This window comes from Hemitrygon akajei, chromosome 12 (genome assembly GCF_048418815.1).
Source record: "Hemitrygon akajei chromosome 12, sHemAka1.3, whole genome shotgun sequence".
Taxonomy (NCBI): domain Eukaryota; kingdom Metazoa; phylum Chordata; class Chondrichthyes; order Myliobatiformes; family Dasyatidae; genus Hemitrygon; species Hemitrygon akajei.
This window is the reverse complement of record NC_133135.1, coordinates 59,131,051-59,150,672: the sequence shown is the minus strand read 5'-3', so window position 1 is coordinate 59,150,672 and position 19,622 is coordinate 59,131,051. Positions and strand designations below refer to the sequence as shown.

The 19,622-nt window shown below is 44.6% G+C and overlaps 1 protein-coding gene across 1 annotated transcript in view; it reads left to right on the top strand.

The window, feature by feature from the left end:
- Window positions 1–1,482: 1,482 nt before the first annotated feature.
- LOC140737062 (ubiquitin-conjugating enzyme E2 U-like) overlaps window positions 1,483–19,622 on the top strand; it is a 73,358-nt gene continuing 55,218 nt past the window's right edge. Inside the window, exons 1-2 of the mRNA XM_073063199.1 lie at window positions 1,483–1,587; window positions 7,455–7,606. Of these exons, the coding sequence (XP_072919300.1) occupies window positions 7,541–7,606 (66 nt within the window). The 5' untranslated portion in view covers window positions 1,483–1,587; window positions 7,455–7,540. The remainder of the gene's footprint in view (window positions 1,588–7,454; window positions 7,607–19,622) is intronic.

The window sequence follows — 19,622 nt, the reverse complement described above, 5'->3', positions numbered from 1 at the left end:
CCTTCTAGCCAGCACCGCCATTCACTGTGATCATGGCTGATCATACACAATCAGTACCCCGTTACTGCCTGCTCCCCATATCCCTTGACCCCACTATCTATAAGAGCTCTATCTAACTCTCTCTTGAATGCATCCAGAGACTTGGCCTCCACTGCCTTCTGGGGCAGAGCATTCCACATATCCACCACTCTCTGGGTGAAAAAGTTTTTCCGCATCTCTGTTCTAAATGGCCTACCCCTTATTCTTAAACTGTGCCCTCTAGTTCTGGACTCACCCATCAGCGGAAACATGCTTCCTGCCTCCAGTGTGTCCAATCCCTTAATAATCTTATATGTTTCAATCAGATCCCCTCTCATCCTTCTAAATTCCAGTGTATACAAGCCCAGTCACTCCAATCTTTCAACATATGACAGTCCCGCCATTCCAGGAATTAACCTTGTGAACCTACGCTGCACTCCCTCAATAGCAAGAATGTCCTTCCTCAAATTTGGAGACCAAAATTGCACACAATACTCCAGGTGGGGTTTCACCAGGGCCCTGTACAGCTGCAGAAGGACCTCTTTACTCCTATACTCAATTCCTCTTGTTATAAAGGCCAGCATGCCATTAACTTTCTTCACTGCCTGCTGTACCTGCATGCTTGCTTTCATTGACTGATGTATGAGAACACCTAGATCTCGTTGTACTTCCCCTTTTCCTAACTTGACTCCATTTAGATAGTAATCTGCCTTCCTGTTCTTGCCACCAAAGTGGATAACCTCACATTTATCCACATTAAACTGCATCTGCCATACATTTGCCCACTCACCCAACCTGTCCAAGTCACCCTGCATTCTCATAACATCCTCCTGACATTTCACACTGCCACCCAGCTTTGTGTCATCGGCAAATTTGCTAATGTTAGGTCTCAGTAAGGACCTTACGGAGAATCCTGGCAATTCTAGCCAATGTTTCTCACCCTCTGCATGCCACCTTGGCTGAACAGAGGCACACTTTTAGTAATGACTATGACAACCGCGCTGCTCCAAAGAGCGCCTAATTAATGATGGCATTCTTAATCTCGGCCATTAGGCTCTATCATGAGTCAACCTTTAGCCGGGAAGTGATAACCTGCACCCCTATTGTTAGACTGCATAAGTTAATTTATTTTGTATTCTTTCTTACTTACTGTGACACTGTCATTTCCTTTGGGATCAATAAAGTCTCTACTTTTCTATATATCTATCTAAAACGCATTGACACCTTAGCAATTCTGTGGCAAATATACTTCACACATGATTTCTTGTTTACCTTACTTGATGGGACGTTATTTAGATTCTGGAGATTCTCTGGTTCGAAGTTGATGACAGCAATCAAATTAATTGGAGGACGGAGGCTCAGTTTCTGAGTGTAATGAAAATTGAAGTTTTGATGTCTACCGTGTTTTTTGAGTCCCCTGAGCAACAGTGATGGCCTGCGACCAGCAGGGGGCAGAGTCGCACGTGGGGAAAGAAGCTGACTCGTCACCTGGCAACCAGAACAATACTTCCGGTACCCGATCGTCTGACCTTCGGTCCGTGGAGAGAGGCGATTGTCAGTCGCTGTTTGGTGAGTGCACTACTCGGGCCAGCGTCGAGCAAGGGTTGAACCGCACCTCTACTGTTGGCTGCGAATATGAGAAGCGGTTTCTTGCAAAATGCCGCGGAAGTCTATATAACTGTCGATAAAAATGCTTGAGATGTCAAACAGGACCGACTTTCTCTCAGATCTCGAAGTCTGGTTGGTGGGTTACTTGGAGCCTGCAAATCACCTCTCTGTGGCAGGTTAAGGGCAAGAGACTTAAGGGGAGTTATTGGGCATTTGTAGAGAGAATAAGTCGCTTGGCTACAGGGAAATGAAGCTAGGACCCAGCTTGGAACCAGTCGGCCGAATAACCACCTTCTGCGTCATTCTCGGTTTACAGTGAGGTTGATCACGGTCTGGACTGGGAATCAGAGATGCTTACTGGAGGAGCAACAGTTTGAAACAAGGCATCATCCACACCCCACTTCAGTAAAACTTTCATTAACACAATCCCCAAAGAACATCCTTAATAATTCCTTAACTAAATCCAAATACCCTCCAAAGTACCCCCTCCTGATAGATAGATAGATAGATACTTTATTCATCCCCATGGGGAAATTCAACTTTTTTCCAATGTCCCATACACTTGTTGTAGCAAAACTAATTACATACAATACTTAACTCAGTAAAAAAATATGATATGCATCTAAATCACTATCTCAAAAAGCATTAATAATAGCTTTTAAAAAGTTCTTAAGTCCTGGCGGTTGAATTGTAAAGCCTAATGGCATTGGGGAGTATTGACCTCTTCATCCTGTCTGAGGAGCATTGCATCGATAGTAACCTGTTGCTGAAACTGCTTCTCTGTCTCTGGATGGTGCTATGTAGAGGATGTTCAGAGTTTTCCATAATTGACCGTAGCCTACTCAGCGCCCTTCGCTCAGCTACCGATGTTAAACTCTCCAGTACTTTGCCCACGACAGAGCCCGCCTTCCTTACCAGCTTATTAAGACGTGAGGCGTCCCTCTTCTTAATGCTTCCTCCCCAACACGCCACCACAAAGAAGAGGGCGCTCTCCACATCTGACCTATAGAACATCTTCAGCATCTCACTACAGACATTGAATGACGCCAACCTTCTAAGGAAGTACAGTCGACTCTGTGCCTTCCTGCACAAGGCATCTGTGTTGGCAGTCCAGTCTAGCTTCTCATCTAACTGTACTCCCAGATACTTGTAGGTCTTAACCTGCTCCACACATTCTCCATTAATGATCACTGGCTCCATATACCCACTCTTCAAAAAAACCTTGTTATCGCTACTCATAGAACAATCTAAATACCTTCAGCATAAAAATTAGCTCCCTAAAAGCAAAATACAGCCACTAAAATCTACTTGACCCTCCTCCAAAATCACTATCAGTACAACTCCTGAATTCACGTAATACCTTCTTATGAAGTACCACACTCCACCCCATCACTTATGTCTATCCCAGAAATCACATGACGATTAGTGCTTTTGATGCTGCACAAAACTATCTTCAATGATAATTCTGCATAAAATCACCTTAAATACCTATCCCCTAAAAAAAAAGTCCGAAAGCATAGTCTGATTAGCGATAGTCAGTATAGCTTTGTGAGGGACAAGTTATACCTTATGAGCCTGATTGAATTCTTTTGAGGATGTGACCAAGCACTTTGAAGAAGATAGAGCAGTGGATGTGGTGTATATGCAAGGCACTTAATAAGGTTCCCTAAGATACACGCATTCAGAAGGTCAGGGAGCAAGGGACCCAGGGAGACTTGGCTGTGTAGATTTAGAATACGCTTGCTTAGAGAAGGCAAAGGCCAGTAGTAAATGGAGTATATTCTTCCTGCTGTTCTGTGACTTAGTGGTGTTCTGGGATTCCTGCTCTTAGTGATTTTTGTAAATGACGTGGATGAGGAAGTGGAAGGGTGAGTTAGGAAACTTTTATATTACTATTACCAAGGTTGGTGGAGTTGGGGATAGTGTTACATGGGACATTGACAGGATGCAGAGCTAGTCTGAGAAGTGGCAGATGGAATTCACCCCAGAAAAGAATGAAGTGGTTCACTCTCAAAGGTTGAATTTGAAGGCAGAATACAGGGTTAACGGTAGGATTCTTAGCAGTGTGGAGCAACCCTCCATAGGGTCCTTGTCGATAGATCCTTCAAAGTTGCTGCACAAGTTGACAGGGTTGTTAAGAAGGCCTTCAGTCATTGAGGAATTGAGTTCTATAAAACCCCAGTTACACAAAACTTGGAGTATTGTGTTCAGTTCTGCACACCTCATTATAGGGAGGATGTGGAAGCTTTGGAGGAAATTTACCAGGATGCTGCCTGGATTAGAGAACTTGCTTTAGGAAGATAGGTTGGGTGGGCTAGGACTTTTTAGAGTGAAGGAGGTGATTTGATAGAGGCTTGGATCAAGTGGATAGCCAGAGACATTTTCCAGTGGCTAATATGACAGGGCAAAATTTTAAGGAGATTGAAAGAACATATAGGAGGAATGTCAAAGGTAAGTTTTTTTAAAAATACAGAGTGGTGGGTACATGAAACAGCCTGCCAGGGGTAGTGGTAGAGGCAGATACATTAAGGACATTTAAGAAACTCCTAGATAGACATATGGTTGATAGAAAAATGGAAGGAAGACCTTAAAGTAGCTTACAAGGTCAGTACAACATCATGGGCTGAAGAACAACATCAGCCTGTACTGTGATGTAATGTTCTGTGTTCAATCATCCACAGTATATTCCCCAAAAAATCTTCCATCTTAGTGTTCCCATCACAACCCCTCAAAGCCACTACCCTGAATATTCTCAACACCAGGCATCACAAGACTTTCAATTGCCCTATATGATCCTCAATATGCAAGAATATAGAGAGAGTGCAGAAAAGACTCACAAGGGTGTTACTGGGACTGGAAGGCTTGAGTTATAAGGCAAGACTAGATAAGCTAGGTCTGTTTTCCCCAGAGTAAAAGGAGACTGAAGTGTGACCTTATAAAGGTTTATAAAATCATGGCACATGGATAAAGTGAAGGGCTACTGTATTTTTCCCAGGGTAGGAGAGACTAAACTAGAAGGCATAGGCTGAAAGTGACAGGGGGAAAAAAACTTAAAGTGGAACTGAGAGGCAAGTTTTTCCACATAGACTGTGCTGAATAAATTGAATGACTTGGTAGAAGAGGTGGTAAAGGCTGGTAGAATTACAATGTTTCAAAGACATTTGGATAGGTACACACATAGGAAAGGTTTAAAGAAATATGGGCTAAATGCAGGCAAATGAGACCAGCTATTAGCTAACTTGTTTGACAAGGATGTGTTGGGCCTATTTCACTATCAGCACGTCCTGCATCACACAATGTGCACAGAAGCCTACTAAATATACCAGCTCAATACCATTCCTAGTTCAATATCCTTGTACTATCCTTAATATTTCCATCACCACCTTAGAAATCATCCCGACTACTCCTCCGCAGTATTCCACAGCATTCCACAGCAGAAAGCAAGCAGAGAACATGTAGAATATCAAACATCAAACCAGGAGTCCAGTAGTATTCAGATTAGTTCAGTTCAGTGTCGCACCACTAGCCAATGCAGGTTGCAGGGCCAGTCTTCACTGAAGCGCCGGAGTCTGCATCGATAACCCAGATCAAACCACTCAGAAACAGCAAAAATAAAGAAGAACCAGAATCCAGGAACACATGCAACATGAACCTCAAAGTCTCCTGAAATTAATTCACAACCTCATCAATCAATCCTTGCAACATGGAACTCAAGACTCCAGCACTTTCCTCCAACAGCAGCTAGCGAGAGAGAGAGAGAGAGAGAGAGAGGAAGACCAGTCAAATGCAGCCATGAACACCCACCCATCCTCTGCTCTTGTCTTCATTGACTTCAAACTTGCTCGATGCTCAGTCAGAGAGAAGCAATGGAGTCAATAATAGGCTCGTGCTCTTGACACCTCAGTCAGAGAGAAACAATGGAATTGATCATCAGCTTGAGGCCTGTCTCCTTTTTTCCTGGCCTCCAGGCTGCACGCTCAGCTCCAAACCTCAGTGAACTCCCTTAGTGACAGCAAAGTGCCAGATTGCTCGATCAACCCAAGAACACACCATCAAAATGTAACTCAAATCACAAATGAGAAAATCAGCAGATGCTGGAAATCCGAACAATTCACACAAAATCCTGGAGGAACTCAGCAGGCCAGGCAAAATCTAGGAAAAGAGTACAGTCGACATTTCAGGCCGAAACTCTTTGGCTTGTAGATCACAAGTTCCAATTGCACACAGCTTAGCAGTAGAATCATATTTGAAAGAAGTAGTAGTAAAATAAGTAGATTCATGAACTGTCAGCAGAATATTGTCCTTGGTTGCATTGTTCACTGGCGCCATCTTGCCACTCTTAATTCCCAATGTTCTCTCAGATTGAAATTATAGTATCCTCGGTGCCCTTAACCAGCCTCCAATCCTTACTGACCATTCAGCCCTCAATAGCCCCTAATACCCATTGCCAATGACTCCAAGGCCATACTCAATGCTGCTTAAATGTACCCTAATGACACCTTTAAATTGTCAGCAGCCCAAAACTTTCTGTGACCATCTGAACTTTCTCTTCAGCCTTTTTAACCCACCCTCAACTGACTTTCTCTTCACTTCCCTCAGTATGTTTGTGCAGCTGCTATAATCTCAGTGCCTTCAACTCCTCACCTTAGTGCAGCCTTCGCAGTGTCTAACTTCTACTCGAACTTGGACTTGTGTTTGGATATAAAGTCTTTCAACTTAAGAGGACTTCACAAAACATCAAACAATCAATTTATTGTTTGTAATGTAATCACTGCTAATAACACAAGCATTGAAAAATAGAAGTATAGGCATATACTACACACCTTGATAATCTGTGTTGAACTTAAGCTTTTGAATAGTTTGAGTATAGGCTTCAAAGATAGGCAAGAGAGTTGGCACTCAAAAGTGCATTTTAAGTCTTAACTGTTTTCAGAGCATATTATTAAAATTAAGATGTTGAAAGTATTTTCTTGGTAGCATTTATTTGCTCAATGTTAATAGACCACAGAACCACTAAAGGCAAAATGTTAGCTTTATTTGTCATATGTACATTAAAACATACAGTGAAATGCAGCATTTTTGCCAAATTAAATCAGCAAGGATTGTGCTGGGCAGCCCACAAGTGTTGCCGTGCTTCCAGTGCTGACGTAGAATGCCCACTACTCACTGACCCTAACTGTACATCTCTGGAATGTGGGATGAAACCAGAGCATCTGGAGGAAACCCATGCATTCAGGGGGAGGAACATACAAACTCCTTATGGACAGTGGCAGGAATCAAACCCTGAACTTACATCTGGGTCTGTGAAGTGTTGCACTAAATATTTTTACACCAAATGTAGAGATCCTGTTTCGTTCTCTATTGCAGGTGTGGAAAGCAAGGCCTGTAAGGTCTCAGTAGTGAACAGTAGGTTTTGAATTCACAAAATTTGCAAAGTGATGCAATCATTTTTGTGTGCTGTAATGGTGACCTGGGAACAAGCCACTGAACTTGCACAAATTGCATTGACAAGAGAAGAAAGATATATTTTCTCCATGATACTCACAAGGACTCAACAAAAATATTCATATATGTATGTCAGTTTCAACAGCATAATGTCTTTCTACTGCAAATACTGTATAGTAAATTGGGTGACTATTATGATTAGATAACCAAGTGTGCATACAAATTACATATACATTTGGCCATTTTATACGTTCTAATCTTTTACTGTTATAACTTAGCAATAATATTGTTTATTTAAATATTAAGCATATTTAATTTAATTTGTTCATACAAGGTTACTAGAAAATCTAATTTAAAGTTTCTTTTTTTTTGATGCTACAAAGCTGGAGAAAATATAAAATGTCCTTTTTAACACTTACATCATCAAGAAGATTCTTCATTTGATGGGTACTCAACAACTGTGAAGCTCATGCAGTCCAAGGCTTATTTGTTGCTGAAAAGGGAATATATTCAACTTCAAGAAGCTGGATTCTTTGTGAGTTGAAGTAGTTTTGATTCATAATATTATAGAATAGTCACTGCATAGAAAGATGGAAATCAATTCATCGTATCCATATTGTTCACAACCACATCAACTCCAGCTCCACCCAGCAGTCTATTTTCTGTTGCTCTCACAAACCTTTTGCAACAATATATATACAGGCAGTCCCCAGGATATGTACGAGTTCCATTCCTGAGTCCGTCTTTAAGTTGGATTTGTGCGTAAGTCAGAACAAGTACATCCGGTATTATTTAGTGCAGTTAGTCAAGCGTTTGTTATAGTATATATTTTACCTTTCTATGCATATAAAACACTTAAGAAATGTATGTATTCCAATAATTAAACCACTGCGTTGCTTAGTAATAATAGTAGCTTTCATCAGGGCAGGGTCTTTCACATGCCCCATTATTCTCACTTTATCCATTATCCTTCAAAATTGTTCTGATCGTTGACTGACGCTTTTCCAATGACCGATGGCGTTTCACTTCTTTCCAACGCTTTATTATTTCCACTTTATTTTCAATAGTGATTGCTTCCCGTCAATGAAACAGAAACACTGCAGTTGGCGGGTCCTGAGCTCTGCCAGCTCCCAAGGTCCGCTGGGTCCTAAGGACCACCAACTGAATTCCCCGGATCTGCACTGAGACAGGTTAAATGGGACAAGTGGGGGCTGTGTTGGGTTTGGGTATTTGATCCTCCACAATATTCCGCGTGGGAGTTTAAACTGGAGGTGGCAGTGTTTTGTTTTACGAAGTCGAGTTGTGAGCTCACCATCAACCCGGCACGGATGGTACGGGAGTCACTGGATTGACATCAACCTGGCACAGGAGCGGTCTATTACTAAATCAAACTCAGGAACCTCCGTTCTCCAGCGTGGCACTGATCTCACTGCGCCACCAGCCAACCGGAACGGGGGGGCAGGGTTAGGGTGAATCTTACTAAGAAAAATTTAAACCAAATACAAAGTTAAACACTCAATGCAGTGTCAATGGCAATGACTTAAAATGGCGGACGGTGTCACGATCCGACTTAAAATGGTGGACGGCGTCGCAATCTGACTTAAAATGGCAGACGGCATTCTCCTTCCTTGGTTCGTAAGTACTAGTTGTCCATAAGTTGGATGTTCGTAACTCAGGGACTACCTGTATATCTAATTTGCTCTGCAAGGGCACAATGAACCCACCTCCACAGAATGTATTCTTGATTCTAACCACATACTGACCTAAAACAGTTCTCTTATTCCCTTAATTCTCTTTCACTTTATTTTTTACCAATGAGGTCTTGCCCTTGACTTTCCACCAAAGAAAACCATTAAAGCTATAGTCAATCAGCATACAGCTACCTTCTTAGATCCCATTATCCATGCTTTCCAGACACATTATTTCATAAACTTCTATCAAATCTCCCCTCATCCTTCTCAAGTTGTTGCTCCTCAAATCTATTCCTTTAATTGAAGCCCCTCATCCTGGGAAAGTGTTTTTTGGATTCCATTTGAATAGATCTCATTTTGTCTTTTTTTTTTATCATTCGCATTCCTCTTACTTATTAACTTGATCTGCTGACGCTTTATTCATTTCTGTTCATATTCCTGGGGTTTATTGGTTCTGTTTTTGTATTTCATTTTTGGTTCTTACTCTTGTCACTTCATTGTTTATTACGTATTCTGCCTTCCCATAATCTTGCTCCTATTCTTTTCCTCAAATGTTTTCCTAGCTATCCAGCAGAGTCTAGTCTATTTCGCCACTCTTTCAAAACTTCTTTCTTTCCGTACAGTTCTTCTAATAATGTTTAATGGCAGTGGGCAGACCAACATGAGGTGCATTACTGCCACCTGCTGAGCATCATTTTTCTTCCAGAAAGTCTTTCACCACCACCCCTTTCATTTTTGTGTTACTATAACTCCACACAGTACCATGAGCAATAAAATCCCTTGATAATTAGCTAACAAATTTCTACCATTCCATTGTAGGATTAGAAAAAGAAAAAACATTAGCAACTTTTTCTGACCATTAACAAACTTCGTACAGTACATTATTACAAAAGAAAAGAAAGAGAAAAGGAAAAAAAAAGTTGTGGCGACACACTTTCTGCGCAGGCGAACCGGCTCACAAATAGCCAGTGCGCAGGGGGAGACTTTGGTAATGCACCTCTGACGTCATTTCCGCCCGGAGAGAGCGGGCGCTAGGGATTAAATGCCAGCGCCGTGAAGTTTGAATAAACTAGTCTCAAAATGACTTACCGACTGCGTGTCATTATTTCAGCGCTGTGTGTAGCACATCGCTACATTGGTGACCCCGACGGTCTAAACGGGATTTGGACCAAAGATGACCGACTCTTCATCTGTTCACACAGTTTCGCTAAAACTGCCAACTTTCTGGATGCTGCGACCACGCGTGTGGTTTAGCCAAGCAGAAGCCCAGTTCCAGATTCGGCAGATATCCTCTGATTCCAGGCGTTACTACCACGTGGTGAGCACCCTTGACCAGGAGACGGCCGCCCAGGTTGCGGATTTCATACAGTCGCCCCCGGAAGAAGGCAAATATGAAGCATTCAAAGCGCTGCTCATTGGGACCTTTGGCCTCTCACGGTGTGAGTGGGGTGCCCACCTGGTTCACCTGGACGGTTTGGGAGGCAGACTGCCGTCAGCATTGATGAACGAGTTGCTGGCCCTGGCTGACGGACACAAGCCCTGCCTCATGTTCGAGCAAGCGTTCCTAGAGCAACTGCCCGAGGACATACATCTGTTGCTGGCCGATGCAGATTTCAGTGACCCCCAGAAGGTGGCGGCCTGGGCAGACGTGCTGTGGAAAGCCAAGAGGGAGAGCGTGGCGTCCGTCAGTCAGATTACCAGGCCATGCGCCCAACAGCGGACCAGATCAGGCCCGGCAGGGGGGCGCACACAACACAGAGGCAGGAGTGAGGAGGCCAGTGAACAGTGGTGTTTCTACCACCAGCAGTGGGGCACAAAAGCCCGCCGTTGTCGCCCGCCCTGCAAGGCCCAGGGCCAGCTGCCACTAATGACTATGGCAGCTGGCCACCAGGACAGTCTCTTGTACGTCTGGGACAACCAGTCGGAATGCCGCTTCTTGGTCGACACCGGAGCGGAAATCAGCGTCTTGCCCCCGATGGGGTACGACACCCGCAACAGGAAGCCAGGACCCACCCTGAGGGCCGCAAACAGCAGCATGATACGGACCTACAGCACCCGCACAGTGCAGCTGCAGTTCAGCGCCAGCCGGTTCACGTGGGACTTCACACTGGCCGCCGTGGCCCAACCACTCCTGGGGGTGGACTTCTTATGAGCTCACAGCCTGCTGGTCGACTTGCAAGGGAAAAGACTGGTACATGCCGAGACTTTCCAGACGTTCTCCCTGGGTGAAGCCAAATTGCCGGCCCCACACCTGGACTCCATCACGCTGTCGGACAACGAATTCACCGGAATCCTGGCAGACTTTCCATCGATTCTGGCACCGCAGTTCATGGCAGCCATGCCCAGACACGGGGTTCAGCATCACATCCCAACCCAGGGACCACCCCTCCACACCCGCACACAAAGGCTCCCCCCGGAAAAGCTCCGCCTGGCGAAGGAGGAGTTCAAGAGGATGGAGGAATTGGGGATCGTACGGAGGTCCGACAGCCCATGGGCCTTCCCCCTGCACATGGTGTCCAAAGCAGCTGGGGGTTGGAGACCATGCGGCGACTACAGCAGACTGTACGAGGCTACAACTCCAGACCGTACCCCATGCCGCACATACAGGACTTTGCAGCAAACCTGCACGGGGCAAGAATATTTTCCAAAGTAGACCTTGTCCGGGGATACCATCAAATCCCGGTGCACCCTGAAGACTTCCCCAAAACGGCACTCATCACCCTGTTCGGCCTGTTCGAGTTCCTCTAAATGCCGTTCGGCCTGAAGAATGCCGCACAGACATTCGAGCGGCTAATGGATGTGGTGGGACGCGACCTGGACTTTACGTTCATCTATTTGGATGACATCCTTATAGCCAGCAGTAGTCGCCAGGAGCATCTGTCCCACCTCCGCCAGCTCTACTCCCGCATGAGTGATTTCGGCCTCACAATCAACCCGGCCAAATGCCAGTTCGGTCTCGATACCATCGACTTCCTGGGCCACAGGATTACCAAAGACGGGGCAACACCTCTGCCCACCAAGGTAGACGCGATCTGCCACTTTGCCCAGCCCAACACAGTCAAAGGTCTACAGGAGTTTGTTGATATGGTGAACTTCTACCACCGTTTCCTCCCCTCAGCAGCCCAAATCATGCGCCCTTTGTACACCCTGATGTCGGGTAAAGGCAAGGACATTACTTGGGACGAGCAGGCCGCGGCCACTTTCGTTAAAGTCAAGGAAACCTTGGCAGATGCCGCGATGCTGGTGCACCCCAGAACGGACGTTCCAACCACACTCACGGTGGACGCATCCAACACAGCAGTCAGTGGGGTGCTGGAGCAGCTCATCGAGGGGCGCTGGCAACCCCTGGCATTCTTCAGCAAACACCTACAACCACCCGAACTCAAGTACAGTGCTTTCGACCGGGAGCTGTTGGCACTGTATCTGGCAATCCGGCATTTCAGGTGCTTCTTAGAAGGCAGGCCATTCACCGCGTTCACGGACCACAAACCGTTGACCTTAGCGTTCACGAAGGTGTCCGATCCCTGGTCGGCTCGCCAGCAGTAACATCTGTCCTACATTTCTGAGTACACGACAGACATCCAGCATGTCTCGGGAAAGGACAACATCGTGGCGGACACACTCTCCAGACCAGCTGTCCAGGCCCTGTCCCTGGGGGTGGACTATGCAGCACTGGTGGAGGCGCAGCAGGCAGATGACGAGATGCCCAGCTACAGGACCGCAGTCTCGGGTTTGCAGCTGCAGGACTTTCTCGCAGGCCCAGGTGAGAGGACCCTCCTGTGTGACGTGGCTACCGGCCAACCTCGCCCCATCGTCCCGGCAGCCTGGAGGCAGCGAGTTTTCGACTCCATACACAGTTTGGCGCACCCATCTATCAGGACAACTGTCCGGCTGGTCTCCAGCAAGTTCGCATGGCACGGACTTCACAAGCAGGTTAGTGAATGGGCCAGGATGTGCGCGTAGTGCCAAACAGCCAAGGTGCAGTGGCACACTAAAGCCCCGCCGCAGCAGTTCGAACCCACCCACCGGAGGTTCGACCACATTCATGTGGATATCATGGGCCCCCTACAAGTGTCCCGAGGAGCGCGGTACCTCCTAACTATGGTAGACTGGTTCATGAGGTGGCCAGAGTGCTCACCGACACATCTGCCGATTCCTGCGCCCGAGCACTGATTGCAACCTGGGTAGCACGCTTCGGGGTACCGGCCCGCATTTCTTATGACAGAGGCGCCCAGTTCACTTCCAGCCTGTGGTCGGCTGTGGCCAGCCTGTTGGGAATGCAGCTACACCACACTACTGCCTACCACCCACAGTCGAACGGACTAGTGGAACGCTTCCACCGTCACTTGAAGTCGGCTCTCATGGCCTGCCTGAGAGGAACTAACTGGGTGGACAAGCTTTCCTGGGTCCTGCTTAGAATTCGCACAGCGCCCAAAGAGGATCTGCACGCCTCGTCAGCCGAGTTGGTGTACGGCATACCCCTGACCGTCCCAGGAGAGTTCATACCAGCCCCAAGGGGGCAAGAGGAAGAACCCGCAGCAGTCCTGGACAGACTACGCGAGAGGCTTGGCAACCTGTCCCCTGTACCGACTTCACAGCAGGGACGGACCCCGACCCATGTACCCAAAGACCTGCAGAACTGTAAGCTTGTGTTTGTATGAAGGGGTGGACACCAGGCACCGCTACAGCGGCCGTACAAGGGGCCGTTCAAGGTGATCAACAACAACAGGTCCACATACGTTCTGGACATTGGGGGGAAAGAGGAGGTTTTCACAGTGGACTGACTCAAACCAGCCCATGTGGACTTGGTGCAGCCAGTCGAGGTTCAGGCACCGCGGCGCAGAGGCAGACCTCCCAAACAGAGGCTGATCCAGACTGTGGACATTGGGAGGTGTATCGCCGGTTCTGGGGAGGGTTATGTGGCAACCCATTTTCTGCACAGGCCAACCGGCTCACAAATAGCCAGCACGCAGGGGGAGACTTTGGTAATACACCTCTGATGTCATTTCTCTCCGGAGAGGGCGGGTGCTAGGGATTAAATGCCAGCGCCACGAAGTTTAAATAAACTAGTCTCGAAACGACAACAACGGCATGTCGTTATTTCAGCGCTGTGTGTAGCACATCACTACAAAGTAATAAAACATTAATAACCTTTGAAGTCTGAATATCATTTATCCTTTCTTGTAAAGCATCATTAATAACTTCTTGAGTTAAATCTTTGATATCTACATATTTTTCTGCAGATTTTTATGTTTTTCTGTCCTACTAGTCTGTGCAATTTACCACATCTGCCATGAAAGTAACAAATTTTAGTTTATCAACAATCACCAAATACTTTTGTTATAAAATCATGCACTTTACATACTGACTTTAATCCTTATACATTTTGGATATTAATAGATCCCATTGACACTGTCTTTTGTTCTCTCTGAAGCACCTCTGCATGATATGCCTATTTCTATCCAAACACACTGCACTTACACAGCTTTCTTATATACAAAACACTCTGCATTAGTAGAGCTATGTCTCCCTATACAATTGCTACACTTTGGCCAAATGCCTTCTCCACAATTACCATAATCATGTTCTCTTGCACATCTACAAACCCAACACACAACTGCTACATGACCAAATTTCTAGCACTGAAAACATCTCAGAGGGAGTGGAATATAGATTTGAACCATATAACTCATTTCACCTAAGTTAACACTATCTGACAATATTTCCATCAAATTTAACTAACACCAGTAAGGTACCTATTCTTACTTTACCATAAAACTCATTAAAATATTTAACATATGTAACTTTTCCCCTGACTAAATTATTCTCAACTTGGTCTATGGATACATCTAGAGGCACTCCTGTGAATACTCCCCAAAGCCACTATTATTCCAAATAATTCCTTGGTGTTGTTTTCCTTCCTCCCAAAGCTTGTAACCCCAAAGCTTTCTAACATTGCTTATTATCATTGCAAAATACTAAGCGTACCCCGTATCTTAAAAGTTTTGCACCCACAATATCTCCTACACTTTTTTCAAATCCTTAGTTCATCTAATCAGATTGATATCATTAACAGCTTCACATTCAAAACTCAACAGTGCCTTAAACTCTTCCTTTTATTTAAATCCTATTTACTGCCTTCAATACTGGACAATAAGCCATTGTAATCCTAAATTCGCCACTTCTTTTTCCATTTTGCAGAAACTTGACATTCGCATTCATACAACTCCTATCACCCAATACTATCCCATATTTGCCACTTCCATCTTCTTCATTACTTTCTGACTTCTCTGTTTCCCCCCTGCCTGAGGGCAACTCCCAACAGCAGGCTTAGTCCTTAGCTTTACTGTGCTCCTGGCTCCTCAACAATCCTGAGCCTATTACATACAGCTTTTCAGTACTAGGCATTAAATGGGTCAAGAAGTTTGTTAGTTTTGTGCTGCTTGATTGTTTTAATTACATGCTTTTCTGTGAATAAAATTGTAATTAAGCCAATCAATGCAATATGGGAATAAATGCTTGTTGTTTTGGCCCTTGAAATTTAAGTTGAGTACTCTTCGTGTGAGGTTTAATAAAGCAGATCCTTTATGCCATACAGACAAACAGTATTGTTTTTTTTCTTTATGGATATGGACTGAACACAAAAGCCACAAAATTGGTACCAATTATGTCAGCATTCTGATTGCCAATTATTTTTAACTTTTTACTGTAACCCCTAAATGCCTATTTTTAACTGCTAATTTTCCTGCTTTCTGAATTGTACTGCCTGGCATTGTGAGCATCATGTAGCATGTAAGAAAGTTGCAGAGTTGATTTAAGTAACTAAAATCTAAGAACAGGGTGGGCGAAAGGGGCAAGAAAAAGATTGTAGGCACTTCCTCCAAATCTTATATCTCAAGTTGTTCCAGTAAAATTATAACAATGCCATGTAAGAAGCAAGTGGAAAAATTGCCCTGGTACGCCCTGTCACAAAAAGCAGGATGAATCAAAAAAGGCTCATTACCATCTAATCAGTTTACTCTTACCTAACATAAAAATGATGGAAAAAGTCATAATCAATGCTGCCAAGACATACTTTTATGCCAGTATAATTGGTCACCAATACCTAGTTTGGATTCCATCAAGACCAACTGACTCCAGGCCTCATAGCACCCTCTGTCAATCAAAAAGTTAAATTTCACAGATGTGATAAGCACAATATCAAGATAGCATTTGAGCAAGTGTAATATCAAGACCTCTGGTAAAGCTGAAGATGGGTCATCAGACAGAAAGCACTCCAATGCTTGGCATCCTACCTCACTTAAAGAAAGACTGTTACGGTTATTGAATGCCCATTGTCGCAGCCCCACGATATCACTGCAATATTTCCTGAGGCACCGGGAAGTCCAACAACTCAATAATATCCAAGAAATTCAACAGTATCCAAAACAATGCACCCAACTTGATTAGCATTCCTATTGCCCCCCCTAAACATCCTTCCAGTGCTCTTGTACCATACCTGTTGTGTGTGACATCTACAAATGCAATATAGTTAGTGCTCTGGCAATACACTACAAACAAGTCATTTACCATTAAGAGCATGAGAGCAGCGGAAACACAAGAATATTACAAGATCATTCAATCTGGCCTGGAAATATATGGCCATTCCTGCATTACCACTTGCTCTAAATCCTGGAACTTCCTAGCCAATAGTACAGGCAGCATGGTAGCACAGCAAATGGAGCTGTTGCTTCGCAGCACCAGATACCTAGCTTTGACCCTAACAACCTGTGCTGTTTGCATGAATTTTGCATGTTTTCCCCATGACCACATGAGTTCTGCCTAGGTTCTCTGGTTTCTTCCGAGGTCCCAAAAAAATACAGTTTGGTTGGCCACTGTAAGTTGTCCCTAGTGCTCTAGTATGCAAGTTAATGCTAGAAGTTGTTGGGGGTGGGAAGAGGTGTGAGAATATGGGGAGAATAAAAAAAGGAATTGATATGGGGTGAGTGTAAGTGGTTGGCTGATGGTCAGTACAGACTTCAAAGAGCCTGCTTTCATGATGTAGCTCTCCATGGATCTAAAATTGTGGAAATGCAGCTAAAGATGACTCAATATGGATGGGCAAAAACGCTCATGATGCTGGCATACCATAAACTGAATTGATAAAAAGAGGAGATTGAGGAAAGTAAAATGTTGAAAGATGGATAGTGTGGGCCCTCCATTTTCTCTGACTGAGTATTGTGGTTGTTGGGCTAATAAAGGCTACCACACATTTCTCAAGGCTATTGAGTCAAACAGCTACAGGCTACCACCTACTGGTGAAATTTGTATGTGACCTGCATTGGAGAAGGAGAAATATTTTAATATGTGTGCTGTAATGTTTCTGGATGTTAAGTCTGCGGTGATAGAAGCACTATGAGTATGTCAAAGCTGTGAGCGTGTGATCCTTGAAGTAGTGATAAATGTAATTGTACATATGAATGTTTGGTGCAAGTTGAGATTGTTGGAGTCCTAGAAAATAGAACAGTACAGCACAGGAGCATGCCCTTCAACCCACAGTGTTGTGTCAGGCAAATTACATTGTTAATAAAATGGACTAACTAAACTAATCTGTTCTGGCAATACAATGAACATACCCCTCCATTTTCCTCACACTCATGTACCTATCTAAATGTTTCTGGGTATCAACATCTCTGATGATCTATCCTAGGCCCAACATATTGATGCAAAGAAGGCACGACAGCAGCTATATTTCATTAGGAGTTTGAGGTGAATTAGTATATTACCAAAGGCACATGGAAATTTTTACAGATGTATGGTGGAGAACATTTTAACTGGTTGCACATCTGTCTGATATGGAGGAGGCACTGAACAGGATCGGAAAAAGCTGCAGAAAATTGAAAACTCAGCTAGTACCATCATGTGCACTAGCCGCCTCAAGATCCAGAGCATTGTCAAAAGGTGATGCCTCAGAGAGGTGGAATCCATCATTAAGGACTCCCATCACCCAGGATGTGCCCACTTCTCATTGCTATCATCAAGGAGGATGTACAGGAGCCTGAAGACACACATTCAACGATTCAGAGCAGCATGTTCTCCTCCACCATCAGATTTTTGAACAGTCAATAAACCCATGAACACTACCTCAGTCTCGTTTTACACTACTTATTTAATTAAAAAATATATACTTACTGTTACAAAGAAACATAGAAAACCTACAGCACAATACAGGCCTTTTATCCCAGAATGCTGTGCTGAACATGTACTTACTTCAGAAATTACCTAGGGTTACCCATAGCCCTCTGTTTTTCTAAGCTCCGTGTACCTATCCAGGAGTCTCTTAAAAGACCCTATTGCATCTGCCTCCACCACCGTTGCTGGCAACCCATTCCACACACTCACCTCTAACTGTGTAACAAAACATACCCCTGACATCTCCTCTGTACCTTCTTCCAAGCACCTTGAAACTGTGCCCTCTCATGCTAGCCATCTCAGCCCTGGGAAGGAGCCTCTGACTATCCACATGATTAATGCCTCTTATTATCTTGTACGCTTCTATCAGGTCACCTCTCATTCTCTATCACTCCAATAAGAAAAGGCCAACTTCACTCAGCCTTTTCTCATAAGGCATTGCTCCTCAATCCTGGCAACATCCTTGTAAATCCCCTCTGCACCCTTTCTATGGCTTCCATATCCTTCTTGTCAAAGAAGCTTCCTTGAGCGTCCTATGGACTCGGACCCCAAGATCCCTTTGATCCTCCACACTGCCAAGAGTCTTACCATTAATACTATATTCTGCCATCATCTTTGACCTACCAAAATGAACCATCTCACACTCATCTGGGTTGAACTCCATCTGCCACTTCTCAGCCCAATTTTGTATCCTATCAATGTCCCGCTGCAACCACTGACAGCCCTCCACATTATTCACAACACCTCCAACCTTTGTGTCATCAGCAAATTTACTAACCCATCCCTCTACTTCCTCATCCAGGTCATTTGTAAAAATCACAAAGAGAAGGGGTCCCAGAACAGATCCCTGAGGCACACCGCTGGTCACTGACCTCCAAGCAGAATATGACCCGTCTACAACCACTCTTTGCCTTCTGTGGGCAAGCCAGTTCTGGATCCACAAAGCAAGGTCCCCTTGGATACCATGCCTCCTTACTTTCTCAATAAGCCTTGCATGAGGTACCTTATCAAATGCCTTGCTGAAATCCATATATACCGCATCTACTGCTCTACCTTCATCAATGTGTTTAGTCACATCCTCAAAATCTTCAATCAGGCTCGTAAGGCACGACCTGCCTTTGACAAAGGCATGCTGACTTATTCCTAGTAATATTATGCTTCTCCAAATATTCATAAATGCCACCTCTCAGGATCATCCCCATCAACTTACCAACCACTGAAGTAAGACTCACTAGTCTACAATTTCCTGGGCTATCTCTACTCCCTTTCTTGAATAAGGGAACAACATCCGCAACTCTCCAATCCTCTGGAACCTCTCCCATCCCCATTAATGATGCAAAGACCATCACCAGAGGCTCAGCAATGTCCTCCCTCGCCTCTCACAGTAGCTTGGGGTACACCTCATCCAGTCTCAGTGACTTATCCAACTTGATGCTTTCCAAAATCTCCAGCACATCCTTTTCCTTAATATATACATGCTCAAGCTTTGCATTCTGCTGTAAGTCATCCCTACAATTGCCAAGATCCTTTTCCGTAGTGAATACTGAACCAAAGTATTCATTAAGTACCTCTGCTATCTCCTCCAGTTCCGTACAGTCTTTTCCACTGTCACACTTGATTGGTCCTATTCTCTTACGTCTTATCCTCTTGCTCTTCACATACTTATAGAATGCCTTGAGGTTTTCCTTA